We start from the raw sequence: 27,095 nt of genomic DNA, 5'->3' as shown, positions 1-27,095 counted from the left end.
TGGGGAGGAATGCTAAAAAGCTGAGCTTGTAGGGGGCATTCCCCCACACGTAATACAAGAAATTTATATGATCGATTGACTGATGAACATTGAAAATGGATGAAACAAAGAAACTAAGACAAAAAGACCTATAACCTAACTTATCCGAAACAAAAACCCTGAACAAATCCCTACACTAAGTCACTGTCATGCCGGAAGAGAGAGGAGAGAAACAAAGAAGTACATGTGTGTGTGTGTGTGTGTGTGTGTGTATGAGTGTATGAGAGAGAGAGAGGGAGAGAGAGAGAGAGAGAGAGACTACCGACTAATGTGTTTCTGTTAGAAGCATATACAGGTGTAATGTACCAGCAAAGATCAGAAACATGGACCGAACCGCCGAATGCCTAAGCTGTTGGAAAAAAAATTCGCGACGAAATTCGCGACGAAGTGCGCTATAAATTGTGAATATATTCACAAATATTTGTGAAATAGTTGTGAAATTTTTTCCGATTTATTTCTGAATTTATTCACAAATAATTGTGAAAAAAATTCACAATTTTTTGTGAAATACTTGTATATTATTTGTGAAATCTAAGACAAATTCACAAATATTTCACAATTATTTGTGAATTATTTGTGAATTCCGACTCAAATTGCGGGATGTTTGCGACGTCCCTTACAGGCTTCCATACCACACTGACCTCGTACCTGGATGGGATCCCAGGAACAGCCAGCCCAGCCCTCCCTCAGCATCCAGCGCGGAGCCCTCCTAGCCATGCCATGCCCGCCCGCCAGGCGCGCTCGTCCTCGCTAGCCAGAGGACATGATGTAATATTGTAAGACCCTACGTAGATCGCCGGTGAAAGATGCATGGAATATGGTTGGATGGATTGGAAACCAAACATTGTCAACTGAACTAACGTTCATTCGCCAAAATAGATCGTCAAACAAGCAAGAAGAATATTCTGCTCGTCTGCACCGTTACAAGTGCAAAACTCTCGCCTGATCATCATCGTAAGTAAAATACAGCCCAGTCGCTGTACAAACGCGGCAGCGAGTGCTGTGTGGTATAGCTACAGTAGTGAACTTGAGGGATTTCTACTAGTATCACGTGTGTATATGGGTCATTCTTCATCTAAGTGTATATTTTTGGCCTTACAAATTATTGAAAGAAAAAGTGTCTCAGAAATGAAAAATCTTTCATAAAGTTGGAAAATCATGATGAATGTATACGGGGGCAATCTTTGTGGGGTACGTGTTTCTTCATTAAAATAACTTTCAATTTTTACTTATAAAAAATAGCACTGCAGAAATAGGGTCTACACTCACATGACCCGCAGAATGATTTTAGATATTCTTTTGGCCATAATAAACCTTCTCAACATTGCCATGTGTTTCTAGTCTTATTCTGGCAGTAGGCCTAGACTTTTTCTTTTAAAATGATGTGCTATGTTATTGTGTTCTGGTTGAGGTGATTGAGGATTTAGCTTTTAATGTTTTGGGAGATATTCAGAAACCACTCTATGAGATGTCAAAGAGCATGCAAGATTCAGAAACCACTCTGAGATGTCAAAGAGCATGCAAGTATCAAAAGTTTATTTGATGAAAATCGGTTGTGAAATGGCTGAGATATTCCAAAACAAGGTGAAACAAAGAGATCCCAATAAAAGGCGTGGCCTGTCGCCTTTTATTATTATCACTTTTTTAAATATCTCGGCCATTTGAAAACCAATTTTCATCAAACAAACGTTGAATCCTTCTTAAAATTTCATGCTTTTTCATATTTCATAAGAGGTTTCTCATTATCTCACTTAGGAATGTTCAAAACATAAATCCCTACCTTAACCAGTCCTGTACTAACTTCCCATATGAACATCATCCAGCACCAACTTTTTTCAAGTTTTAGCTATGCACAGTATTGAAAAATATCACCATTGTCATTTATTCACTAACTTGTGCATGCTTTTGTTTGCCTGCATTCTTTAATGTTCCTTCTTTCTTGTGGCAATCTCATTTATGAAAAATCCAATGTTGTTTGAAATCACACTGACCCTTTTATAGTCCCTCAAACCTGTATCAGATGTAATAACTGTTTATCTACAGGTACCATTCCAACATAAAGTTACTTTGATTATTTATAAACCATTGCAGTTTCTGCCATAATGTTTTGCCACTCAATTACAGGTGTGTTTTAGGCTTTGCGACTACTGCAAAAAGTTCATGCGGTCAAGGAGGACAAAGTCGTGATTGTCTGTTTACATCAATTGATGTCATTTTTAGGTTACATGAGACATTGCAACCATACAATCAAGATATATGAACATGGAATAGGTCTGCCTATTTGTCCAAAACAAGGAAGCATGAATAATCACAGAGATCTGGAACTGGAAAATGGAGTTTTTGTGGGCTTTACTATTCCAAGACATTTTCATCAGCTAGTGATATTTCTGAGACAGATATTTATGGAAATTTGCCACACAAATGATATAATCTATACGTGTGGGGCATAAATCTCAAGCTGGAATTTTGCTCATGAATTTCATGGTGTAGACTTATATTACACTCAGAGGCAAAAAATTCACATTCAGATATTTTAGGAGATATCAAAGTATGTGCTTAATAAATTGACCTGTTGTGAAAATTTTAATCCAAAAGTTTCTACTTAACGGTAAAGAATTAAGCTTGTATAAATGATTAATTATCATATTATGCCTTTTCCCCCCAAACCCAATTTTATAGGCAGTAGAGCTCTCTTCAAACCTTCCAAGCTCCTTGAAGATTTGTTTTGAAATGGCTTATGTATCAAACTACACACATGTTAAATGATTAATGTTGTATTTGTTCATTGCCATAACTGTCACTAAATACAGGACTGACAACTTCCAGCAATGTCTTCACAACTTACAATGCAGTTGAGGAAGAGGAAGGGGCCTGCAGCTGTTGAGGTGGTCAAAGTGAAGAAGGAAACTCAAATAACAAGCAAGATAAGGGAGGGAAGAGCATCGGACTCCTCTGCAAAAGTAGGTCGTGGTAGAGGTAAACAGCAGATCAAGACAGAGAATGCAGCTGTTGATGTAGAACCAGAACAAGTTTTGCCAGCTGGGAGAAAGCAGGGAAAAAGCAAAGGAGTTGTAAAGGAGGAGGAAAGCGATGCAGGAAAGCTCGTTGCTGTGGAGATGCAGGATAGCTCCAAACCGACACAGGGTCGGACGGGAAGGGGAAAGAGAAAAGGTGCAAAGAAAGTAAAGGAGACTGATATCCCCCCGAGGGAAGTCGCAGTGAAAACAGAGCCAGAAGTAAATGAAGTCAGAGCTCAATCAGTCAACACTGGATGCAATGGGGGAAAGTTTGTTGGGGCCCACTGTAGTATTGCAGGTATTACCACTTAAGTGAGATGTTTGACTGTTTTTGTATCAAAACAAATATAAATTGTCTTCACATAAAGAACTAAATAGTGTGAAAAAAAAAATTGTGATAAGAGACATTTTCTTATGTGTTACAAAGAAATGCAAACCTGGGGAGCATTTCATGAAGCGTTCCGTCAGATATATTTTCTAAAAAATTGATATAAGCTACTGAATTCCTTGTATCTGATTGGCTGTGAGCAAATTTGTCTGATAAATTTCTCAAAAGTGTCAAATTACCCCATACAAATTTATTGTACATTACTGCTCTAGTTTTTATGAATGAATTTGTAGATCTACAGTAAGTCAAAGTTTCCTTATTATTGTTCAAAATCTGAAGGGGTATGCACATTATAACATAGTAAATATAATTTGCATCAAAGATATGCATCAGAGGCTTTTATGCTTTGCTTGTACAGTTTGTTCATGCTGTTAAGCAATTTTTCTTATCCATGCTACAAAATCAGGCAGTTTTGTAGATTTTACTCATTTGTAAATAACTTCAGAAGTGTGTTACATTTCTCATCAAAATTAATTCATGTAAGTAGAATAACATAGCAAGTTTGGGAACAAATTTTTGTTTGAATATTTCTGTTTTCTTAACTTTAACAAATTAATGCAGACATAAAGTTAATTCAAAAAGTTTGAGCTGAAATGCAGTTTGCAAATCAATTGTCTGAGAATCTTGGACAAAAGTATGACAAAGTAGGGCCCAAGGTGAGGGTAAATTTTGAAATTTCTCTCCGAAATAATGTCAGTATACATGGATGTTCATTAATCTTGGTACAGGGTTGCAACATGACAGAAATACTGAATGATATGTTTAACTCAATGCAACGTAGGTTAATGAAGCAATGAATGGTAAAAATCTGTTTTCCGCTACTCGGGATCGATAGCTCTAAATTGCTATACACACTGAAGAGAATTGTAGCTCCAAAGTGACTTGTGGAGTTAATTATGTTTGATAGCTAGAAAAATCTTGTGTTCTCAAAAATGCAGATATGGACAAACACTTAAAAAACAACTATAGGACCAAAGCAAAAATATGTTCTGTCTCACAGGTGGAATATGGAAAGCTGTCCAAGAAGCAGTGTCCATCAGAGCAAAGTCCTTTGCCCTCTTCCTCTGTTCCCAGCGGCAATGGCAGACCAAGCCGTTGCAGGCTGACGCAGCTGCCCAGTTCCGGGAGGCGTGTGCAGACCATGGCTTCCCATCACACCTCATCCTACCTCATGGCTCCTACCTGCTCAACTGTGGGTCTCCCAATCCTGACACGCTGGCTAAGAGTAGAGAGCTGCTCACTGGCGAGTTTGCTAGGTGTGAAAAGCTTGGACTCACCCTGTACAACTTTCATCCAGGTATAGTGTGCCTTCCTTTTCAAGACAAAGAAGATAGCGTTTTTATTAAGTAGATACCACTTGGGTACAATTTGGCACCATGCCCCACTTGGGGACCTCCATGGGCCAAGAACCCCCCCCCCCCCCCCTGTAAAGAATAGTTAAATATCTCCCTTTACTAACCAGAAATACTCTTGAGTGAATACATTGCACAGCAGTGAGTGTAATTCACATTTGTTTATGGCAGATCTAGAAGTGACCCCTTTGGACCGTAATGACATTTTTGACCAGTTTTCACATTTTGATCTTCTTTTGGTAAACTCATGGTCAATTGGCCTGCATTTGTCAAGTATTATTGTTGTGTGGTAGAATAAATGGACACCATGCCCTCAGGAGGCCCCCCAAAAAGCTCCCCAAGTTTGCTATGTACTTCAGATTGTTATAACAGTCTGCAAGAATGTGTAGAAGGTGAACTTGTGCTACACAGGTGAGCATGAGACCCCCTGGGTTTCTTGTTGGAATTGACTTTCCACTTCTGTCTGTAACTTTCCCTTGTTTTGTTTGTGTGGATAAAAGACACTCAAATCCATTTCAAGGGAATGAAAATGGTATTTCAGGTTGCTTTGGAACAGGGTTGCTGATAAAAAAAGAAAGAAAAGAAATGGAAGTACCCAAAGGTTTGAGGATTTTCTGTTGTTTGTCTTTTATTGTCCTTATGAACTTGAAATTATTATTTTCATGATTTTTTTCACAACCTCTGTTGTTCCATCTCTTATGGGAGACCTCAAGTGTTTTATTCAGAACAAATTCATACGTTCTGGACATAGTCGTATTTTGTCATTCAACATTCAAATAATGGTGAAGAGATAAAATACAATCCATCAAGAGATGTCTTCAAAGCAGTTTGACTATTAAGAAAGGACAAACACCTATTTATATCATCACTTTTGTAGGTTCAACATGCGGTGTTGATTCTGTAGAAGAGTGCCTCGACAAAATTGGTGAGAGTATAAACATGGCACTGGAGAAATCATCAGGAGTAACCGCAGGTAAGTGCAGACAAATTCAATCATACCTCCGCCCTGCTAATTGACTTCTGAACTTTCCATCTTTGAAGCACATTACAGTGCACTCTCGTTATAACGAACACCGTTATAACGAAATTCAAGTTACAACGTAGTAAAAATTTGGGCCTAAACATTATCCGCTCTTTGTATTTTTATTGTTCATTTGTGCGGCCATAACGAAATTTCGATATAAAGAAAGAAACTGCCGGTTCTGATGACTTCATCATAACAGTAGTCCACTGTATAGTGATGTTTAGTTTGAGCTGCTACATTTGGAGCACAAAAATAAAATATTGTATTTCAGTCATGTTTTCTAAAGAATAAGAACAGCATTATGTCTTGTCATCATGTAGGTGTAAAAAGTACTACCCATACATACAATTCTTTACACTGATATTACAGTCCTTGGTAATACCAGTGTAAAGAATTGTGTCAATTTTTACATAATGATGAAAAGCACACTTATGTTGACAACAGAACCTTTCTCAAAAAATAATTCTCGACACAAACAACAGTCAGCACTTGTAGTGTCTATTGTTAGCATTTGAATACACTTCATATTACGCTGTTTGATGTGATTGAACTTTCACTAGGCTCTGTACTGTATGCATGCAATGCTGAGTGAGATCCTTGATGTATGGAGGAAGACCTTCTTCAGTCTCATGCGAGGTATCTTCTAGTTCTCATCAAACTTAATAAAATAGAAAATTAGATCCAGTTATCATCAAGTCAATCTGGTGCTTTCCTGAAAGGAGCTGGATAATTTCCTTGTGGAGATCAGAAATAGTCATTATTTCATGATTGTCCTTGTTTTGTTGTTTGCAGTGATTGAGAACATGAGTTGTCAGGGCAACACCGTTGGGGGTCAGTTTGAGGAGCTGCGGGGAATCATCGACAGAGTTCAGGATAAGAAGAGGATCGGAGTTTGTCTGGACACCTGTCATGCTTTTGCTGCTGGTAAGTCATATCCAGGACTAAACTCTATCTTCAGCCAATCAGAACACTTGGCATGAACAGCATCATACCACATGACATTAATTATATTGACAAATGTGCTCAGAGGCTGATCATTTGACCTAATTTATTTTCTTTCCAATAATTTCACTTTCCAAGGCATTGAAATGAGAGATTCCATTATGGAATCAATATCCAAACATCAGTATTCTTGACAATTTAAGCTTGTCATACTGAAAAAGTGGAAATTTTTGCAGTGTTGAAATTTTCGCGCATTTCGCGCAACCCGAAACTAGCGCGAAAATGAAAGCACGCGAATATTTTTGCTTGCCGTATGTTCCAGTAGTTGATGTCTTGATTCCACGGAATTAAAAACACGCGAAACTCTTCTTACCCCGCCGAGATCAAAAAATTAGTTGCGCGAAAATATCCACTTTTACAGTAATTAAAAAGTGTAGTCGAAACTAAAGAATAATTTTGTTTACTAGGCCAAAGAGGTTGATGAATGCAAAACTGCAATAAACATTGTAGTGTTGGAAAAATCTTAAAATACAAGAAAGAGATACTTCTTTTTGAAAAAAAAGGTAATAAATATTAATGAATTTGTTTCCAGAACATCTGCCCATTTGCTAAGTAAAACTCAAATTGAGATGGAAAATGCTGTATTGCTAGATGGCCATTGCATATAAATAGACAATCAAGATTCATCATAGCAAATATTGCATTTACTGAATTGAACAGTGGAGCAGTGTCATTTATTTGCTTATTTTTAATGTAATCCCTCATTTGCACATTTCAGGATACATCATGTAGAAGCAATGTTGAATGGCCCTGTTGTAGATTTTTTTTTTTTTTTTTTAAATCTACTCCCTTAATCTACTCCCTTCAATGCACAACTAGTAACAACTGCAATACTCTCTTTTTATCTGTTTCTCGTGTAAGGGTATGACCTGTCACAGGAAGATGGTTTTCAAAAGATGATGGTTGACTTTGATCGAGTTGTTGGGTTCCAGTACCTCAAGGGACTCCACGTGAATGATTCCAAAGGTATAGTACTGAAAAGAAGGCCTGTAAGAAAAAAATCTCAAGCTCCTGGCAGCAAATACACTTATTATGTATACTGATATAAATATTGCTAACTTTCACAGGATTAAAGGGACATTTCAGACAGTTTATAATTTGATAGTGCATAAGTTGATAGTGCCATGTACAGAGTTGTGGAATGTATTGTTGTCCTTGAGCAGATAAACCAATGCTCCAAAAAGCCCAAAACATAATTCCCAGAATATGATGACATAGGAGGCTCACATATTCCAGTTATGTGGATAGCAACGGTAGTTCATTACAATACCACTTGTTTAGCAAGTCCACCTGTGTATAATTGCTTTCTTCTTTTGTTCTGCTTCATTGAGCTCCCAATCATACATTGTACATTCTTATGTGGAACTACTGTGACATCATCCTTGTTCACTGTGATTTCTTATGAATTTTGAAAACATTCTTATTCCTCATCCCAATCACCATAAATTCTGAAACTCTGTACCCAGTAGGCCTGTAACAAATTTATAGGTGTTTAGATGCAAGTGTAAAAATCATCTGGATGTGTACTTTAAGATACATTTCCCAAAGCTAATCAGCCTCACTTGATATCCTATATTGAAATAGCCTAAATTAGCAACAATCGATTGATGTTCAGGGAACATCACATGTGATTCCATTTCTTGGCAAGATAAGGAAATTGTTCTTGTATCATGAGTTGTGTCAGAATGATGAACCTCTTGTAAAGCAGTGCATTCCAAATGTAGGTGATGGATTGCTTTCAGTGCATGTACAAGCAGAGATAGTCACAACACATGATGAGAGGAGCGTTCTTCTTTCCAAATCAAAGTAGTTTTCAAGTTTTCATATTTGTAATACACTTCATGCTTGTAAGATGTGTCATGGGACTCATGTCTTAAAGTAGACATTCAAAGAGATCATTAAATTCTGCAATTTAGGCATCAGTAGAAAGCTCAGAAGACATAGAAGGCAATGGAATTTTGTTACCTCGCTTTCGCGTTGCTAGAAAGAAGTAAACGCTCACGAAAAACTGCGGTTTTCTGGAGCCTGATAAGGGCCAATTCGTCAGGAAAGATGCCCGCTTCGCCTGACGTCACGCACTGGATTTGCGGACTCTGCCCGGTGAATGTGTGTACAATGTTAACGGAGGTACAACCTGATTCTTTTGCATTTTATTTCCTTATGTAAAAGTCGAATTGAACGAAATATAACTTTTTATGGTTTAAAAGTAATGAAGAAACATTTCTCTCTCGATTTTTTGTAATTCTTACAGATATTTTCATCAATATTCAGGAATTCAAGCTACTTAGGTAATCTTATTTTTCTTACGTTTGTAATGTTAGCACGTTCAAGTTTCGCTGGTCATATGAAGCGTTTAATTGGAAATCATGAGGATGTCCGTGACAGGATTGATAATCTAAGACATGTTGATGTTGACAATAACAAGCAGACTTACGAAAAATGGCGAAATATCAAAATAGGAGAGATTTTAAAACGAGGATCGAGATACCAACTTGTGCAGCCCAGTCTCGTAGCTCGCGATTGCTCGCATGCAGTATGTGCTTGTATTAATCCGCGGTGAAGTGGCTCTACTGCTCCGATCCGCATTGGTAGCCGCTCGCCGCACCACCATCCTCACTGCCTGCGTGCCTGGCCTGTTACGTGATTAGCCAAGTCATGGAAGTACTTTCATTGGCGTAGGAACATAGACGTGAACTACTCGTAATTGCCATGCTTTGCGTAACCACGTGTGTTTGTTTACGTTCGCGCCCGATACTGTAATACTGTACGACTATACGAGATTCTGACCAGGGAGGTGGGAAGAGAAGGAGTGGAATCTTCGACATCGACAAGGTTCGGTGTTTTCGCGAGTAATTACATCACTGCTTCACCAGTGTGCACACGCTCGTAAAACTTCCGTAAATGACATCTGCTATGATAGCTATCACGCCATTGCGCCTGACTATATAGTTGCTGACCTCATGGACCTAGGTCCATGATCAGACCAAGGAGGTACAATACTAGGCGAGCAAGGTCTAATAGCAGGGCGGACATAAGCACTTCCCGATTGCTCGGGCAAGTGAAAATCAAAGTCGTACAAGTGTTCTGAACAAGGATAAAAATGCTTGCCCGAATCGGGCAGGCAAATAATTTTGAAGCCACCTTCTTTCTCCACATTTTCCCTTCAACAAACCCATGAAATCATGCACACGCAAGCCCAAAACTAATTACTGTTTAGCGATGTCACGATTTCAACAACTGTCGAACACTGACTTACTTGAAGAAGCCCGGGTATTGCATTACGATGCCACATCAACGCTCATCGATATCGAACAAAGTTTTTATTCCAATACGATGTATTAGCCTATTTTGGCAGTAGAAAATAGCGACAGCAGAAAAAAAAAACTGCCATTTTCTGCTCGCCGTTAGCTGCCTACATGAGTCGGGTAGTCACTGGTTGTGCGTGCTCCATGTGGATACCGAGCACAGTGCGCGATTCAAGATAAAAATAACACAAATCAATAACGCGCGGTCAAAAGTGAACACCAAGTTTACCAAGAAACAATACAAATTCCACGACGGCAAGGTGCCCGACTTGGGGATGGGGGGGGGGGGGGGGGGGGTGGTAGAGGAGAGAGACCATTTGACAAAAACAGAAACCGCGCGTACTGGCACATTCTTGGCGGTCATGAAGAGTCTGGGGCCTGGAGGAATGAACAGGGAACGGTTTGACAAGTCGAAGACCCAGCCAGGATTACAAACGTAATGATTCTTTATTTCTCTCATTTAATTTCCCTAAAATAGAGCTATCTCTCTCTCTCTCTCTCTTTCTCTTTCTCTCTATTTCCTTTTCTATTTCTTGTAAGAATTGTTTGTACTTACCGATAAAGAAAAATGAAATAAATAAACAGTGTTAAACTTGAAATGCCTTATTTTCCTGCTTTAAAATACTTCTCAATTTTGTACATTATTTCTATTCTGAGTTATGAAAAAAAGAGAAAACATGTTGCTGATTGTTACTCTAAAAGTTGTTTATTCCGAAGGTTCGCTAATCTAAAACTTAAGAAATAAGAAATTTAATCTGGGAACAAATTCAATTCGTGTTCAGATTAACAAGCCTTTTCCCGATTTTCACATTACCCAAACTTCAGAATAATGCTACAAATGTTTGGATTATCAAACCCTCTTATATTATATAATTTCGGATAAACGAACTTTCACAGTAACGTGCAAATATTATTTTTTTTTAGTCGGGCATAAGGGAATGTTCAGAAAACGTGTATAGACGGGTGGTAAAAAAAGGAGAAAACATAGGTTTGAATTTTAGTTTAGCATCGCGTCTCTTTGCGTGGTGCTCGTTATTCTGAAAAAGAATAAGATTCACTATCCCAATGGTAGTTATTTCGAAACACGCATATTGCATGCGCGGATGTTTGTTAATCCGACAAATTTAATTATGGTTTGTTATCTATTATCCGAATGAAACAAGCTAGCTCGAGAGTCGATATTCTGAAGGTTTGCTAATTCGACAATGAAAAAAGAAAAAAAATGTTAATCTGAACGTAAGATTAGCTTTGATTTTCTGGTGGTTCGTTAATAATAATAATGATAATAATAAAGAGGTTTTGTAACTCCTTTTTTAGATTCATGTCCGGATAAACGCAGCTATGGAATCACAAACATCCTTGCATTTTTTTTTTTTTTTTTTTGGGGGGGGGGGGGGGGACGAATCATATTTCATTGTTACACTTGCGATCATCTACATTCATTAGACAGGGCTCGACACTAACTGTGGCCCGGTGGCCCGGGGCCACCAAAAAACGCACGTCGGGCCGACAATATTTCAGAAATGAAGATTTTGGTGGCCCGATCGGGCCAACAAAAAAGTTGGATGTTTGCTTTTACTGTTGGAAATGAACAGCGGTAACAATCGGCTCCGTAAGATGCTAAAATAATTGGAGTGAATATCGGTAAGAATCAGCTCCTTACGATGCAAAAAATTAATGTCAGATATTTGATTTTGCGTTCGGAAATGAATAAGGATAGCATTCGGCTCAGGAAGATGCTAAAAGTAAATGTCGAATGATCCCTTGTAACGTTCGGAAATGAATAACAATGATATTCAACTCCGTACGATGATTAGATAAATGTCGGATGTTTGTTTTTACTTTCGAAAGTAAATAGCAATAACATTCGGCTCCGGAAGATGCCAAAATGAATGTCAGATGATTGCTTTTACGTTTGGAAGTGAATAGCAGCAACATTCTGCTCCATATGATGCTGAATAATGTCGGATATTTGCTATAACATTTCGAAATGAATAACAGTAACCAGTAACATTCAGCTGCGTTTGATGGTAAAGCAAAAAGTCTGATGTCTGCCTTGGCGTAAAAAAAAAATGAAAAACAGTATAACATACGGCTCAGTACGATTTAGAGTCTCGACGATCAGTATGTACGATGAATGACGGCGGCGGTTTAGACAAAAAAAAAGAAAAAATGTGGAAAAAGAAGTACTTCCTCACGACTCATTCTTCCACCTCTGTAAGTAGCAATTCGCTTCGTAGAACAGTATACGAAATACACAGATTACGTGTGGCGAACATTACTCGTACAGTATTGAGTTTATGTACGTTCGTCCATTATTATTACAAACAAAAACATGCATAGAGAGCGAGTGATCAGCTGCAGGGAGTCTTGCGTCGAACGTCGAGGGGGCATGGAGCTGGCGCACATGTTCGAAGTACTGTATGTACAATAGTACATGTTCCCATACACACACGTGTTTACGCACAGCTCTCACTAGACCGAGGAAGAAATCAGAGCACGAACACTAATATATTCACACACACGCAAACACACACAGCGCAGTGCGAACCACACACCAGCACAGTGCATGAACAGCCGATGCAGACCAGCTGAGAGCGAGACGTACCATCCAGCTTGCTGTGACCGGATCTACTTTTTGAAGGCACGGAACCGAAATGCGGACAAAAACGTCTGAAAGAAATCTCTTTTATGCGCCGCTAGCATTCACAAATTTCATACTTTATGAGGATGAAATGTAAGGAAAAACTGTGAACTACAAGGAGACATGCAAGAAAACGGCTAATAAACTAAATAATTGGACTTGCTAGGCTCCTAAACACAACACTGAAAACAATTCACGGTAGTATTCTATGGAGCGAACGTGTACTTTCAGAGTACCAATCCAGTGCGTGACGTCATCTGGAAGGGGTATCGGCAGACCGTTCATCGGGGCATTTCGGGTTCACTTTTTCGTCCGATTTCAATAATTAATAAAAAATAGTTGGGATTGTTCTTTTCTCTCGATATTTTGTGTACACGTAGGACAGATGTTCAAATTCAATATTTTCTTATCAAATTTGTGTTTCGTGCTCTTTGAATTTCTACTTTAAGTTAAGCTGAGGATTGATTCAATCATATCTTGCCACAGCATATGTGAATTCAAATGGAACCAATCTTGTGTATGCAAGGATAACATGTAGGACTTAAAGAATAGGTGGGCTAGACTAGTTTCCAGAGCATCTAAGTAGGAGTATCCATTGCTTGGTACTAGTATCCTGTAAGCAGGATTCAGCAAATCTTGTGTATGTTGGTATCTCCCTGTCAAGGTGAGGTTGGTTGCCACCTAGATCGTCATGAGAACATTGGCAAGGGGAAGATTGGCTTGGCTGGATTCAGGCGCATCATGAACGACCCACGCTTCAACAACATTCCCCTCATCCTTGAGACTCCACCAGAGTGAGTGTCCATTTGCATTTATAGCCTACTGCTCTTTTGATATACATAAAACTATCATTGCACCTTTTATTACAGTCCACTTTACTGTTAACCTGTTAAATCAGTTGTCTTTGAACAAAGAAGATACTGTGCACTCCCGTTATATCGAACATGGTAATAATAAAATTTAGGTCGCAAAATTATCAGCTCTATGTTTTTATTGTTTATTTGTTCGGTTATAACGGAGTTTTGATATAACGAAAGAAAACTACCTGTCCCGAGGACTTCGTTATAACAGGAGTCCACAGCTGTACATTGCAAAACTCATAATGAAGGAATTTCCTAGAATGTCATTGCTGACAATGATCCGATTATAGGTTGAACCCCCATATTTTGCATTATATTCAATTTTCATGGGAAAGTAGGAATGGAAATTTCTGTACTCAAGTCATTTTGTGCATAAGGCAAATGTCATATTGTCGCTGGGGTGACAAGACCTTGTATCTGCAATTTTGGTGAAAATTACTTTTTTCTATTAATGGTCAAATAATGGGTTAAGTGATGTCCTGTCCCAATCCCAGCTGCCTTTATATTCCAAAAATGAAGCCACCACGGCATGTCAAAGGAATGGTTGTCCCATTCACCACAGTGCTTTGGCCGCCATGTTTTTTGGCTCTCCTGAACATTTGACATTTTGTAGATACGAGGTCTTGTTGCCCCAGCGACGATATGCTATTTTTACTTTACTAGACAGTAAGATGCTTCATAGCCAGCAAGCATAAATAAAGATTAATAAATTAAAGTTACTTTTTTTCTCCTGAACCCTGATGGTCTGAAATACCAATAATGTGTGTTCTGTCCTAACTGGCCCATGCTGCAGCTTTGACAAACCCGCTCCATTAGCGACATATTTCAAGTGTTCATACATTGCATAAGCAAAAGGAAACATGGTTTAAAAAAAAAAAATATAAAGTCATATTTTATTTATTGTTGTTTGTTTATTTATGTATTCATTCATTCATTCGTTCATATTATTTTGTTCTATCCCCATCAGGCTGGGCTATGCAAAGGAGATCAAACTGCTCAACTCTCTGATGGAATAGCAATTTTGGCCTCGTGGGTTTGCAACACCAATGAACTGCTAGTCAGCAGCCTTGCCCTTCAGTATTCCTCTTTTCACCTTGAGAAGCTTCAGTTGTGCTGTAGCAGTGTTTTTTTTTTTTTTTTTTTTCCAGGCCTCTTCACATCAGAGTTACAAAGGTCTTTGTTATGTTTTGTTGACAATATTGTTTATAAATGCATGTGGACATTACAGTGCACTCCTGTTATAATGAACACAATTGTAACAAAATTCCAGTTACAACGAAGTAAAAATTTAGGCTCCAACATTATCAGCTCTATGTTCTTTATTGTTTATTTGTTCGTTTATAACAAAATTTCAATATAACGAAAGAAAACTGCCGGTCCCGAGCACTTCGTTATAATGGGAGTCCACTGTATATGAAACTTTGAAGAATATTGAACATAAGGGTTAAAAGAATGAAAGATTCATATTGCCAGAGCTAATTACTTTGTCACATCTCAAAATGATTGCAAGAATCATATAAATGCTGAAACAACATTGAAAGCAAGATTAGGAAAAGATGTAGCGAAGCCAGGTCAAACATCCCATTTGTCCTGTATTTTGATTTGTGTTGTTGGTTTTGTTCTTTTGATTGCACTTGAATTGTTCTGAAACTTTGTGTTGCAGACTTTAAACTTGTTTTGTACATCCTACATTGTGGTTATTATATGTGTAATGCAAATTTATGTGCCAAATCAATTGTAGTTAAAAACAGATTAACCGTTATGTCTGTGTTTTGTTAGGCTTTTTTTCACAGAATCATCGTCAATCATTTGTATAACGATCAGTGTTATTTTGTAAACATCAGTGTCAGAATGTACTCGGTTGAAAGTTAAGAATAAAACAAAATGGAAATTACATGTATATTCAGTTAAAAAGGAATACAAGGAATGCACACTCATGTCACCTGTATCTGTAATGTGAATTCAGTAAAACAGTGCCATGTTTTTTCGCATTGGCATCACTGCAGTATTAGAATATTGGGGAGGAAATGACACCATTGTACTGAACTTGTGTTAACATTTACAGATCATGTGGCACTAGAATTCAAGCTTTTTTGACATTTTTAGTGAGAAAAAAGAAGGAAAATTACACATTAATGACTGAAATTCATGTTAGTTTTCCATAAATATCACTTTTATTAAACAGGAATTGATGCTACAGCATGTAGCGATTACATTTAGAAATGCAACTCATTGTATACAAATGCAGACATGTATGTACACTTTTCTGGACGGAATCATGCCATACTTTAGCAATAGATTTATACACAATATTTTGATTCTACAGTTTATTAGTATCAGATAATGGGGAGAGTAATATGCAAGTTAGATCTGAATTTGATCTTGGATATTTTATAGCTGTATGGGATGGTCATCAAATATATAGAATCTTTGGGAAACAGTGTTGTGGGAAATAGGTACATTCTTGTAATGCTTATTATTGTCATGACAATTCATACATTTTGAAGACCCAGAAAATGTGATGTACATGATCAAGGATTAGAGTAGAGATGTACATGAATGCCTCTCCTTTATACCACTCAGATGAATGTAGTCATCAAAATTTGGCCCAAATATTTCATATCAGTACAAAAGTATACAAGAATGTCCACATGGACATGGAGAAAACTGATGTACACTTTAATATTCTATTGATCTTTCCCAATGTCATCTAATAGATAATGACTAAATTAATTTGAAACAATGGGAAGAACAGTAAAACAAGACTTTGGAAGAGGAATTTATTGTCCACTGGCAATTACATACTGTACTCTTAAACCAGAAATTTTTGCATGCATGAAACTTTTTAGAATTTCGCGAAGACCCATGATTCGCGATGAAAATGCCTTGCCATGAAAAAGGTTGCTGCCTTCAATTAACGAATGATTCTGGTTTTATCTGCTACCTGAAACATCGGGAATAACCCAATTGTTTGAATATCCTCCAACAGTAATTTCAATAAAAGTATGTGACATCTCATTATATCTAACAAATAATAACACTTCTGCATTTTGTACTTTTTGTAAGTTTTGTATGATATGTCGTTTTATATGTTAATAATATATTTTTGTATCTACCACAGTGCCATACGTGTCAAAAACATTTTTTATGGTTTGAAAGTTTTTAAGGTATGTTGCCTATTTTTTTCCATGTGACATTCTATTAAAGTACAGCCAAATGAGAAAAATTGACACATTGGTGTTTGATTGGGATCTGTATGTGATGAGCATGAGAATATGATGAATGTGACTGACACTTGCATGTATGACAAGAACACAATTCATTGAACAGTCTTAAAATTTGTATGTACTGGTACATACAAATGTTGTACGTAAAAATGTATGTACTGGTACATACACTGGTGAGTAAGACCTGCCTCAAGTCAGGTAAAGTCTTATTAATGACCTACCTTTTTTCATGCTTCTAAGGTAGATCCTGCTTGTGGTACTAAAGTACAATGGAGGCTTGTTACAAAGAACCCTGATTGTCTTTTATCGTTTTTCAATGAATCCGCTCTGTCAAAACAGAAAGGGGACGATGGGGGGAAAAAAACTATCACAGGACTTTACAATGAGGTAACTGGTACAGTGTGTCCTGCAGTGGTTTGAGATTGGAAGCACTGGGCTAAAAGATCATACCATCACTGAATCCAAATGCCAAAAGTCCTACTCTTGACATCAAACACTACCCTATGCCTGAGGTGTTGGTTGTTATGCAAATGCAGCACTAGCATGACTCTGACATGACAATCACCTCATACTTTGACAATCATACTTTCTGTCATCAGCATAAAGATGGTTGGGAATGGCCACATCATAGCTCATCCATTATTGCTCCCCCAGCGCCACAGTCTACACATGAACACAGAACTCACACACTCATTCCTGAGTGTACAGTACATGTAGCAAGATACTGCCTCCGGCACCTTTCGGGCGGGGGCATAAAAAGAGGAAGAAATACATGGCAGCTTGATGTTGTCAAGTAGTCACAGAGCTATCCTGAACCAGGCTTGCTGTCATTTTTCTCCTCTGCTGCCCCTTCTTCTCCCAGCATCCCAAACGACTTGAGCACCTTGTGCTGCCGTGTGCCCTTCAGGCGCTTAAGGTCGGCAGCGTACTGCTGCTCGCGGATCAGGTCACTGCGCTGCTTCTCCAGCTCCTCCTTGTGGCTATGCAGCGCCCTCGAGCGGTGGATCAGGTTCAGGAGCTCGTGACGCAGCTTGCGGTTCTCTTCCTTGATGCGGGAGGTGTGCTCAGTAAGACAATGCATGGCCTCCTGCAATTGACGGTGATATTAAAAAAAATAAATAAATAAAAGAATCAGGAAAGAGAAGTTATAAAAAGAAAACAACCTCGGAGCAATTGAGAAGGTAATATGAAAAAGAAAGATTATAGAGTACAAAGGAGATTGAGAACGAAAATTCTACAAAGGCAGAAGTTACAGTCGTGCTTCTTGGAGGAATTTCAGTTAACACAGAATGGTCATCTTGGATCACGTATGTGTGTACATTTTAGCCACTTTTGAATGCAGGTCCTATGGGACTGATTTCTCTAAATGAGCTATGAATCAAAATCTAGTTCAGTATTTTTTCTTAATCAGAATCAGAATGTGCTCTGTATTGTCATGACTTAACCATGTTCAGAAATAATCACCCCTTCCTAAACAATATCCAACATACATGCCTTGTACAGTCATTAGGGAACAGCTTGTGATGGACCTACTGTGGATGAAAAGCACTAGGTTGTAATGTTTGGCAGAGGTTGAGTGGAGAGCATGATAGGTATACTTTTGTAAATTGACTGGAAGGAAAAAAAAAATCTATACAGTGCACTCCCGTTACAACGAACACGGTTATAACGAAATTTCGTTATAATGAAGTAAAACTTCTGGTCCCAAAATTATCACCATTAAAGTCTATGGTACAAAATTCGCTTATAACGAACACGGTTATAGCTAAATTTTTGTTATAACGAATTATTTTCCGAGCGCCACTGACAAAGAAAAACAAAAGAAATTGGCTACATCATAACGAAATGTGGATCGCTTCCGAAAATACGTAGCGGAACAAGCATTTAGCGTCTCTGCATGGGCGAACGCTTGTGTTGGCTCCGTGTGTCATGCACAGTTTCCGAGGGGAGCTTGCATTATTGTAATATTGTACAATAATCTGAAATTAAATAAGGTTCTTCTTAGTGTTCCAAAGGTTCTTTATTACAAAACATACAGATTTTGATACATCTAAATGTCCGTTAGTTCTGAAATGAAATATGGTTTGTTATTAAGAACATTTTGGCGTTATTCCAAAGGTCCGTTAATCTGACAAAGAAATATGGTTCTTATTACGACGGTTCGTTAGTCCGAAAATGATAGGAATTCCAAACATTCATTAATTGGAACATTAACTAGAAATGGCGACTGGTATGCCTCTGCCTTAATGCATAGTTCTCCTAATAGGTCTATAGTACAATGTCTTGACAATGTGTGATGAGTTTCACATAATTGGAAAAATATCAAAATGACAGGTTTGTCACAAATGTGTTGAATGTTCACTTTCCTTGAACTAGGTTTAATTTGATGGATGGTTATACTGCCTAAGAGTGCAGGTATTAGGGGATTTGAGGATTTTTACTTCACTTTTGACCCTTTTATTTATAAGTCTACAAATTGATTAAAGTTTCAAGGTACGGAGAAAAAGTGTAATTTCACTATCAAATTGTATTTTTTTTTTCCATTTTAACTTGACCTTTGACCCTGGTCCTTTGACCCTATGACTCTAAAATTCCCAAGAGAATCACTGTCAGGTAAAACATGCATGCAGAACTGTAGATATGTACTATGTTTCATGATGATACCTCGAGTCACCTTCGAGATATGGACCAGGAAATGAAATTTAGCACTTTCACTTGACCTTTGACCTTTGGGCAAGAAACTTCCAAGAGAATCTCTATTGGGTTATACATGTATATATCAAGTTTCAAGAAAAATCGGGCAAGTATTGTATTTGAATATGAGGGAAAAAGTGAAATTATGAAGAGTTGACCTTGACCCATGACCATTGACCCATGACCCCCACATTCCCTAGATAATCACCGCTAGTCAGTACATGCATATGTACTAAGTTCCATGAAGATAGCTTGAACCATTTTCAAGATATGGAGAAAAAAGTGAAATTTTAACATTTTCACTTGACCTCTGACCTTTGACCTCATGACTCAAAACTCTCTCTGGAGAATCTTAATTTGGTATTACAAGTATACACCAAGTTTCAAGAAAAAATCTCCAGGCATTGCATAGATATGGGGGAAATAGTGAAATTTTGAGCATTTAACCTTGACCTTTTGACCGTTGACCTTGAGCATGTGCCCCCAAAAGTTGATAGGCACAACTTCGTCCACTTGTGCATATACATACCAAGTCTCATTAGGATACCTTAAACGGTTTTTTAGTTACGCTGTCCACAAAATTCATTACGGACGGAAGGACGGAAAACCTGAAAACATAATGCCTCCGGTGACACTTTGTGGCGGAGGCATAAAAACATGTTTCCTTAATCCAAAAGTGAAAAAGGTGAGTCCACTAACAAAACTTAGGAATTGAAAACCTTATAATCATCTTAAGATAAGTGAACCTTCAAAATAACTAAACTTTCTATTTTTTTTTTTTTGATTAACAAACCTTCTTCGGAATAACGAACCTTATTTCATTTTCGGATTAAAAAAAAAAAAACCTTCGGAACAACGAACCTTGGGAATAATGATCCTTTTTCATTTCTTGACTTACAAATCTTCGGAATGATGAGCCTCATTTCATTTTCCGATTAACGAACCTTCGGAATACAAATAATATATCTACACATGTATCTAATGAACTTTCGGAATTCATAACAAATCTTTGGCAAAGTGAAGCTGCAAATGAACAAACCTCCGGAGTCCCAGGAATGGCGAAACTTTGGAATAAGGAGCCTTCGGAGTATCAAACTTTAGTAAGAGACGAACCTTTGGAATAGCGAACTGTAACCGAATCCTAAACCGTCATTTTCTATACATGCGTGACAATACAAACAACTTTATGCTCTCTTTTAAATTTAATACACTGTATTCAAAACGAAATTAAAGAGGTACCGTCTCATTTCACATAGCTTTCCAGTGTATGATGAGTATTCAACAAACAGAATTTGATATATGCGTCGTTTCCTTGTTTTCGTTTAATATATATATATATATATATATATATATTGTATTTGTTTGGTTATAACGAAATTTCGTTATAACAAAAGGAAACTGCCGGTTCCGAGCATTTCGTTATAACGGGAGTGCACTGTATTATACATATGACAAGCATGTTCATTGATGTTCAGGAAACCTCCCAAGTCTCAAAATCACTCTTTTTGGTCCCTGCTGGATGGGTTAGCCTGAGTGTGATCCTACCTTGTTAGCCTGGCGGGCAACCTCCTGGATCCTGGCCTCGGAATCCTGCTGGAAGTGGCGCTTCTCTGTCAGGAACTGGGTCTTTAGCTTCTGAATGGTCTCTGTGTGCTGTCCCCTCATCCGTAGCACCTCCTTCTCCAGCTCGCGGATCTTGTTCACTTGCTCTTGTTGCAGTTTCTAAAATATAAAAAACAAAAAAAAAAAGTTTGAATGTGTCATTTCAATCAGAGCATGAAACAATCTACATTAACACATTATCACTCTGGTGGTGTCTGCATCCTAATGTTTTTCAATAAAAAAGAAAGCTGGATATTAACAGTTTCTCTTGCATCATCTTCAGCCATACCTCCATTGTCAAATGAATATACTTACTGATCAAAATTTCATCTGTCTTGACAAAACATATTCAAATAGTGAATCTGACTTTCCCTAACCAGTATGCCAGAATCTTCTCATGCCTCCCCTCGTTATACAAATTTGTTATAACTGAACAGTATAGTACTGTATAGTGCATAATGATAATTTTGGGACCTGAATTTTGATTTTGCTGTAACAAGAATTCCATTATAACTGTGTTTGTTATAATGGGAGTGCACTGTATATGCAGGGCTCATATTTGCGAAGGCAATCACAGCTGAGACTGAAAATGGGGAAATAAAGAAGTCAATGCTAAAGGAAGAACTGGGCCCATTTAGATATAATCTATGAAACAAAAAGATGAAGCTGAAATGCTGCAGGAGTGGTCATGTAACGACAAATGTATATTGGGATGACGTGTGTATGTGTGTTCTGACCTTAAAATCATCTAGCTCCTCCAGCTCCTTCCGAGTTTTAGCAAGTTCTGCCTCTCTTGCCATCAGAATATCTTGTAGCTCTGCAAAGAAATGCATACAGTTTGAGCTTTAGAACAAGTTACTACACATGTCACACTCATATATAACATTTCAGATCAAATGAGATGTCAATTTAAACGTCTCTTCACTTTAAGTGACAAGGAAATTCAATGTACGTTTAATGCACTGGCAGTAAAAGTTTTCTTTGCAGATGGACCGAGAAATAAAAGAAAAAACATTAACAATCATACAAAGACAATGTATACAGTAATTCACCAAGATGCTTCCTACTTTTAAATGTCACGACTATGATGTCTTCAACAGTAACAAACTTAGTTCAGTTTCACCTAGCTATCAATCATGAGAATGAGCAATACGTTACAGCTGTAGATGTAATCTCACATTATTTATACACAAGTACTCAAAAGAAAGTAAAAAAAAAAAAAAATCCACAGCATACATTTTGATTGTCAGATACTTTTATGTGATACATGCTGTTTTGATGTTGAGTGCCAAATTATGATGGAAATTTCTTGACCTACAGCACTTACAACATAGTCATACACTGAAGTATCACGTTAATTTGTCAAAGAACATACCCTGCTTTTTTTCATCAAAGTCCTTCAGCATCTTTTCTTTCTCTTCCTGGATGTTGCGTATCTCCTGCTGGTTTTGGTCACTAAGAGTCACAATGGTGGACTGACGCTTGTGAGCCTTCTTGGACATGTAGGACATGTACTCATGCTGCAGGCAATATCAAGTAGAATTCAGCAAATGAAATATAGATTAAATTGTGGCTGGTCTATATTGGTATGGTACTCATTATACTGTATGTTTGCCACAGACTGTTGCTCTGTGTCCATGCTGAAGGTTTGAGTGCCATGAAAATGCACACATCTTTCTCTCTTTTTTAGTAGATTGAATGTATAATTCAAAAGGTTGTGCATACAAAATGTAAGAATGCAAACGAGGTAAGAAGGGGGAGTGAAACAGGTCACTCTCAGAGTTTTTTTTTTTTTTTTTTTTTTTTAATAATTCACATATTCTGTAAGTAAATTCTGCAATAATACTGATACTTGAAACCATTTGTTCCCTATAGAATAAGCCTTTCTAAAGAATAACTGGCTTGAACATGTCCACAGAGTAGATGTTGACAATGAAATGATCTTGTTGCTACAGTGATATCAAAATTACATCGAAGTTAAAAGTGCAATCACTTGAAAGATTGACTATTTGTGCATTCAATATATAGCAACAGGATACACTGATTCTAAATCTAGTTATTTCTAGATTTGAAATCAAGATGTGCATAGAATGAATGTTATATATTACTACAATCATTAATCACACTTACACTTTCTATCCTAGTCTGCTGAGCTTCTTGCTGTAACCACTCATTTTCTTTTCGACTAAAATGGTCAATGGGTCAAGGAAGAAAATGATAATGCATGTGGAATGTTGCATCAATAACCCCCTCAAGACATCACCTAATAACTATTATCTGAACTTTTTTTTTTTTTTTTTGTCTAGGCCTAATAATGCATGAAGAAAAGCTTATGCAGAATTATCTTGCACATGTCCAGTGTGATACACAGAAAATAATTATCACAGACAGTTAATTCTGGTATATATGGTACTGAACTTAGGACACCACAGAAAGTCATAACATCTCACATACATGTATCATTTGCTTCATCATCAAAGCAACCGATAGTAAGTAACAGTGTATGCACTATTAAAAACAAAAACAAAAAACAAAACAATAACAAAAAACAAAAACAAAAACAAAAACCTTATGCTTGAATTACAATGCCACATTATGTCCAAGTTGGCTTTAATGACTGGAGTAAAATCAGACATACATGTAATGGTAGCAGTACAATAAAAGTTGGACATGATATAAGAAAGATATGGAACGTCACTTTGAAGTTTTGCAAATTGTTCATAAAATTGCCTTAAAAATGAAATCAATGAGATGTTTCTTTTGTACTAAATTTTTGTAGTCTTGTAATTACCTTGCAAAAAGAACTTTTAAAGGCAAAGAGCTTGCAGAGATTTGCTTAACTAGTGCATTTTGTACATATATGCACTTGTTTTATTAATTCAATAAAATTCTTCTGGCAAGTACACACATAATATGTGATCTCCATATTATGAAAGATATGGAACTTTTCCACTTTTCCATGTGGTGCTCACATGTGTAAGCACCATATTATGGTGCTTACACATGCCCACACAGTGTGCATTCTTCAGGGCTGAAGCAGCACTTTACTGGCAGAAGGTAAGGATCATGACCCAAAACAGGATTACACAAATATTCTTATATATATGCAAACAAAGAGGAGAGCTGAGTGTACTCCATGGAAACATGCCAACCCTCAAAGTTTGATACAGTAATTTCCTTATTTTTGGCCTGATTTTCATATTTTATGTCTAATTTTTATGAAACTCTTTTTATCACTTACCATGGTAAGTCAACTTGAACATAGTATGTTATGGAATGACACTTTATATCAAGTTTTAATCAAATCAGTGAATGCATTCTTTCATACAATTCACTGACAAAATAAAAGGATACAGTTCTTCCACTTTCTTCTTTAAATTTGCTAGCTCATCTGTCAGAGTTTCCAGTCTGCAAGGAGAGAACAAAAGAGAGGGGAAATTGCTCAAGACAAAGCATACCATTGACACTATGGCTCTTTGAAAAAACATTTATTTGCTTCAGCTGAACTCCTGATATGACATTACAGACATAACATCAAACATTACGCACTTCAATTATGCATTGTGCATAGACAACCCAAAACCAGGATGTTACATCTTCTGAGTGCTCAAATAAGAAATAAAAAAAAAAGATTAAAGACTGACTTTGTTTCTCTGCATAAATCCCTATTGAGAAAAGTTCTAACGGTAGGGGTTCTACGTGGCATCATTTGGTGATATTTATTTCATATTTCAAAATCATGATTCACGGCAAGCTACGTCACAGGACTGGACTGTCTTCTTGAGTGTAGGAGGTCTACTTTACTTGATACACCTGTGCATGCATGTACTTGTATCCAACACTGCACACTGGCACTGGTCCGACAGTCTAGGACCAGTAACTTTTCAAGAATGGACCTGTAAACAGTGGCGGATCCAGGGGGGGGGGGGGAGGGGGGAGCACACTTAGTAGAAAACAAAACAACAACAAAAAAAGTTAGTGTGCAGCCCTGTTGATTCTATCATTCATTTTGTTTGCTGCTGTCAGTCACCCAGTAAACAGTTCAGTTTGATTTGTGACTTACAAATAAAATCTAATCAACCATTGTGTGAGTTATGACTGGCCTGTGCTGTAGATCTACCAGATTACCAGTGCAATACCTTAGGCCAGTGCAGTGATACCGCCAATCCCGAGCATGCTCTGTGGATGTTTCAGTAGAATCTACAGTTTAAAATGGTCAGTCTAGAAGCTATAAAAAGACGAAGACCATGCAAGATCACTTACTCCTTTTTCAAGATGAGTTCCTTTTCAGTCGGTTCTGGTGGCTCAACAGGACCCTCTCCGTCCGATTTCTTCTTTTTCCCCTTTTTGCCTTTTCCTTTTTTAGGAGGCATGTTGTATGTGGTGTTGAAGAATTGCTTTTTGAACAGGTGCGGTACGTGGAATATTAAAGATAATAAAAAGTTTTGGTACCTCAAAAGTGTCCTTGAATTTCCTTGTCTTAGTTTGTGTTTAAGGTTAAAGTACCTTTCATATAACTAACACTGTGAGACTTTCCCTCGCCCCAAAGTGCTCTCATGTCTTAGTAATCATGCAATTAACTGCGACCAGCAGCCCCATACGCATAGCGACCAGCAGTCCCATACGCATAGCGTAATCGGGCTTCGCATTGTAGCATTCAGGATCATGACAGATTTAGTATCGCAGGGTAAATGTCAACTTAAAATCCCATAAATTCTTCAATTTGAAGACTTACCAATTAAGTTGAAGTATTGAAAACAGGCTTCGGGCAACGTTTGGTTCTGCCTATAGTCCCTTTCTGTTCGAATTGATGACTGAATGTGACTCGGTCAACAGGACCTTAGGAGAGCTGCATACAGTACACTGAATACTACAGCCAGTGCCTGCGAACACATCACATGCGCACAAATTTCAAATCCATGAACGGATAAGATGTTTGTGTGCGCATGCGCTGGCCATGGTATCCAGTGTACTAGTATGTAGCTCTCCCAAGGTCCTCTCGACCGAGTCACATTCAGTCATCAATTCGAACAGAAAGGGAATATTGGCAGAACCAAACGTTGTTCGAAGCCTGTTTTCAATACTTCAACTTAATTGGTAAGTATTCAAATCAAAGAAATTTTTGGATTTTAAGTTGACATTTACCCGCGATACTAATTCTGTCATGATCCTGAATGCTACAATGCGAAGCCCCATTACGCTCTGCGTATGGGGCTGCTGGTCACAGTAAGCTATGCGTACAATGGGCTGCACGCTGCTGGTCGCAGTCAGTGGTTTCGTACAATATTTATCGACGCTGTCCAGCGTCGGCTCTGGTACGAAACCATTACTGCATGATTACTAAGTCATGAGAGCACTTTGGGGCGAGTAATTCTCACAGACAACGTACTTTAACCCGAAACACAAACCAAGACAAGGAAATTCAGGGAAGCTTTTGAGGTACCGGTACCAAAACTTTTTATTATCTTTAACTGTTAATAGACCTACGCTTGCTGCTACTTAGGATAGGAGCGCCGGAGCAGCACTCAACAGTCAAAACTGACAAAGGCTTCGCTCTTCCACAAGATTAGCAGAGTTACTTAAATAAAATTGCCCCAAAGGATCAGTATAATACTCAGTATAGAGCTGGAGGCAACTGCAAGGCCGAAAGATCGGTCTGTATCTGGTCGTCGGGGAAATGTTCCGTGGAGACTGCGTCTGCCACTGCCCTGGCTTCAGTTCACGGGTCCCTTCCTATACATAAGAGTAGACTCCTCTGGACAGACGGTATGGATCTTTCTGTCTATAACAGTTTAGGCAGGCAACAACAGGCGAGCTGGTAGACTGAGCCAAGCAAGTTCGTGAGTTCATGAGTATTCATAGCATTCGTTCGGCCGGTCGAGGGCCAGGGGGGATGGATCGCGGATGTCGTCGAGATCGAGAACTTGGAGCTTGGCGTCTC

At 38.0% G+C, this 27,095-nt stretch overlaps 2 protein-coding genes across 2 annotated transcripts; one reads left to right on the top strand and one right to left on the bottom strand.

The window, feature by feature from the left end:
* Positions 1–834: 834 nt before the first annotated feature.
* LOC140232361 (probable endonuclease 4) lies at positions 835–15,801 on the top strand. Its single transcript, XM_072312487.1, has 8 exons — positions 835–993; positions 2,850–3,354; positions 4,445–4,741; positions 5,674–5,769; positions 6,613–6,744; positions 7,684–7,788; positions 13,436–13,565; positions 14,599–15,801. The coding sequence occupies exons 2-8, from the start codon at positions 2,868–2,870 to the stop codon at positions 14,645–14,647; spliced, it is 1,296 nt and encodes a 431-aa protein (XP_072168588.1). The 5' UTR covers positions 835–993; positions 2,850–2,867; the 3' UTR covers positions 14,648–15,801.
* LOC140232362 (coiled-coil domain-containing protein 166-like) lies at positions 15,783–27,055 on the bottom strand. The gene is made up of 8 exons (XM_072312488.1): positions 26,769–27,055; positions 25,418–25,551; positions 24,509–24,562; positions 23,285–23,339; positions 22,530–22,674; positions 21,892–21,971; positions 21,098–21,274; positions 15,783–17,945 (listed from the first exon to the last, which is right to left on the bottom strand). The coding sequence occupies exons 2-8, from the start codon at positions 25,525–25,527 to the stop codon at positions 17,664–17,666; spliced, it is 903 nt and encodes a 300-aa protein (XP_072168589.1). The 5' UTR covers positions 25,528–25,551; positions 26,769–27,055; the 3' UTR covers positions 15,783–17,663.
* Between the last annotated feature and the right edge of the window lie 40 nt (positions 27,056–27,095).

Source organism: Diadema setosum, chromosome 8, assembly GCF_964275005.1.
Source record: "Diadema setosum chromosome 8, eeDiaSeto1, whole genome shotgun sequence".
Taxonomy (NCBI): Eukaryota; Metazoa; Echinodermata; class Echinoidea; order Diadematoida; family Diadematidae; genus Diadema; species Diadema setosum.
This window is presented reverse-complemented; position numbering and strand designations above follow the sequence as displayed.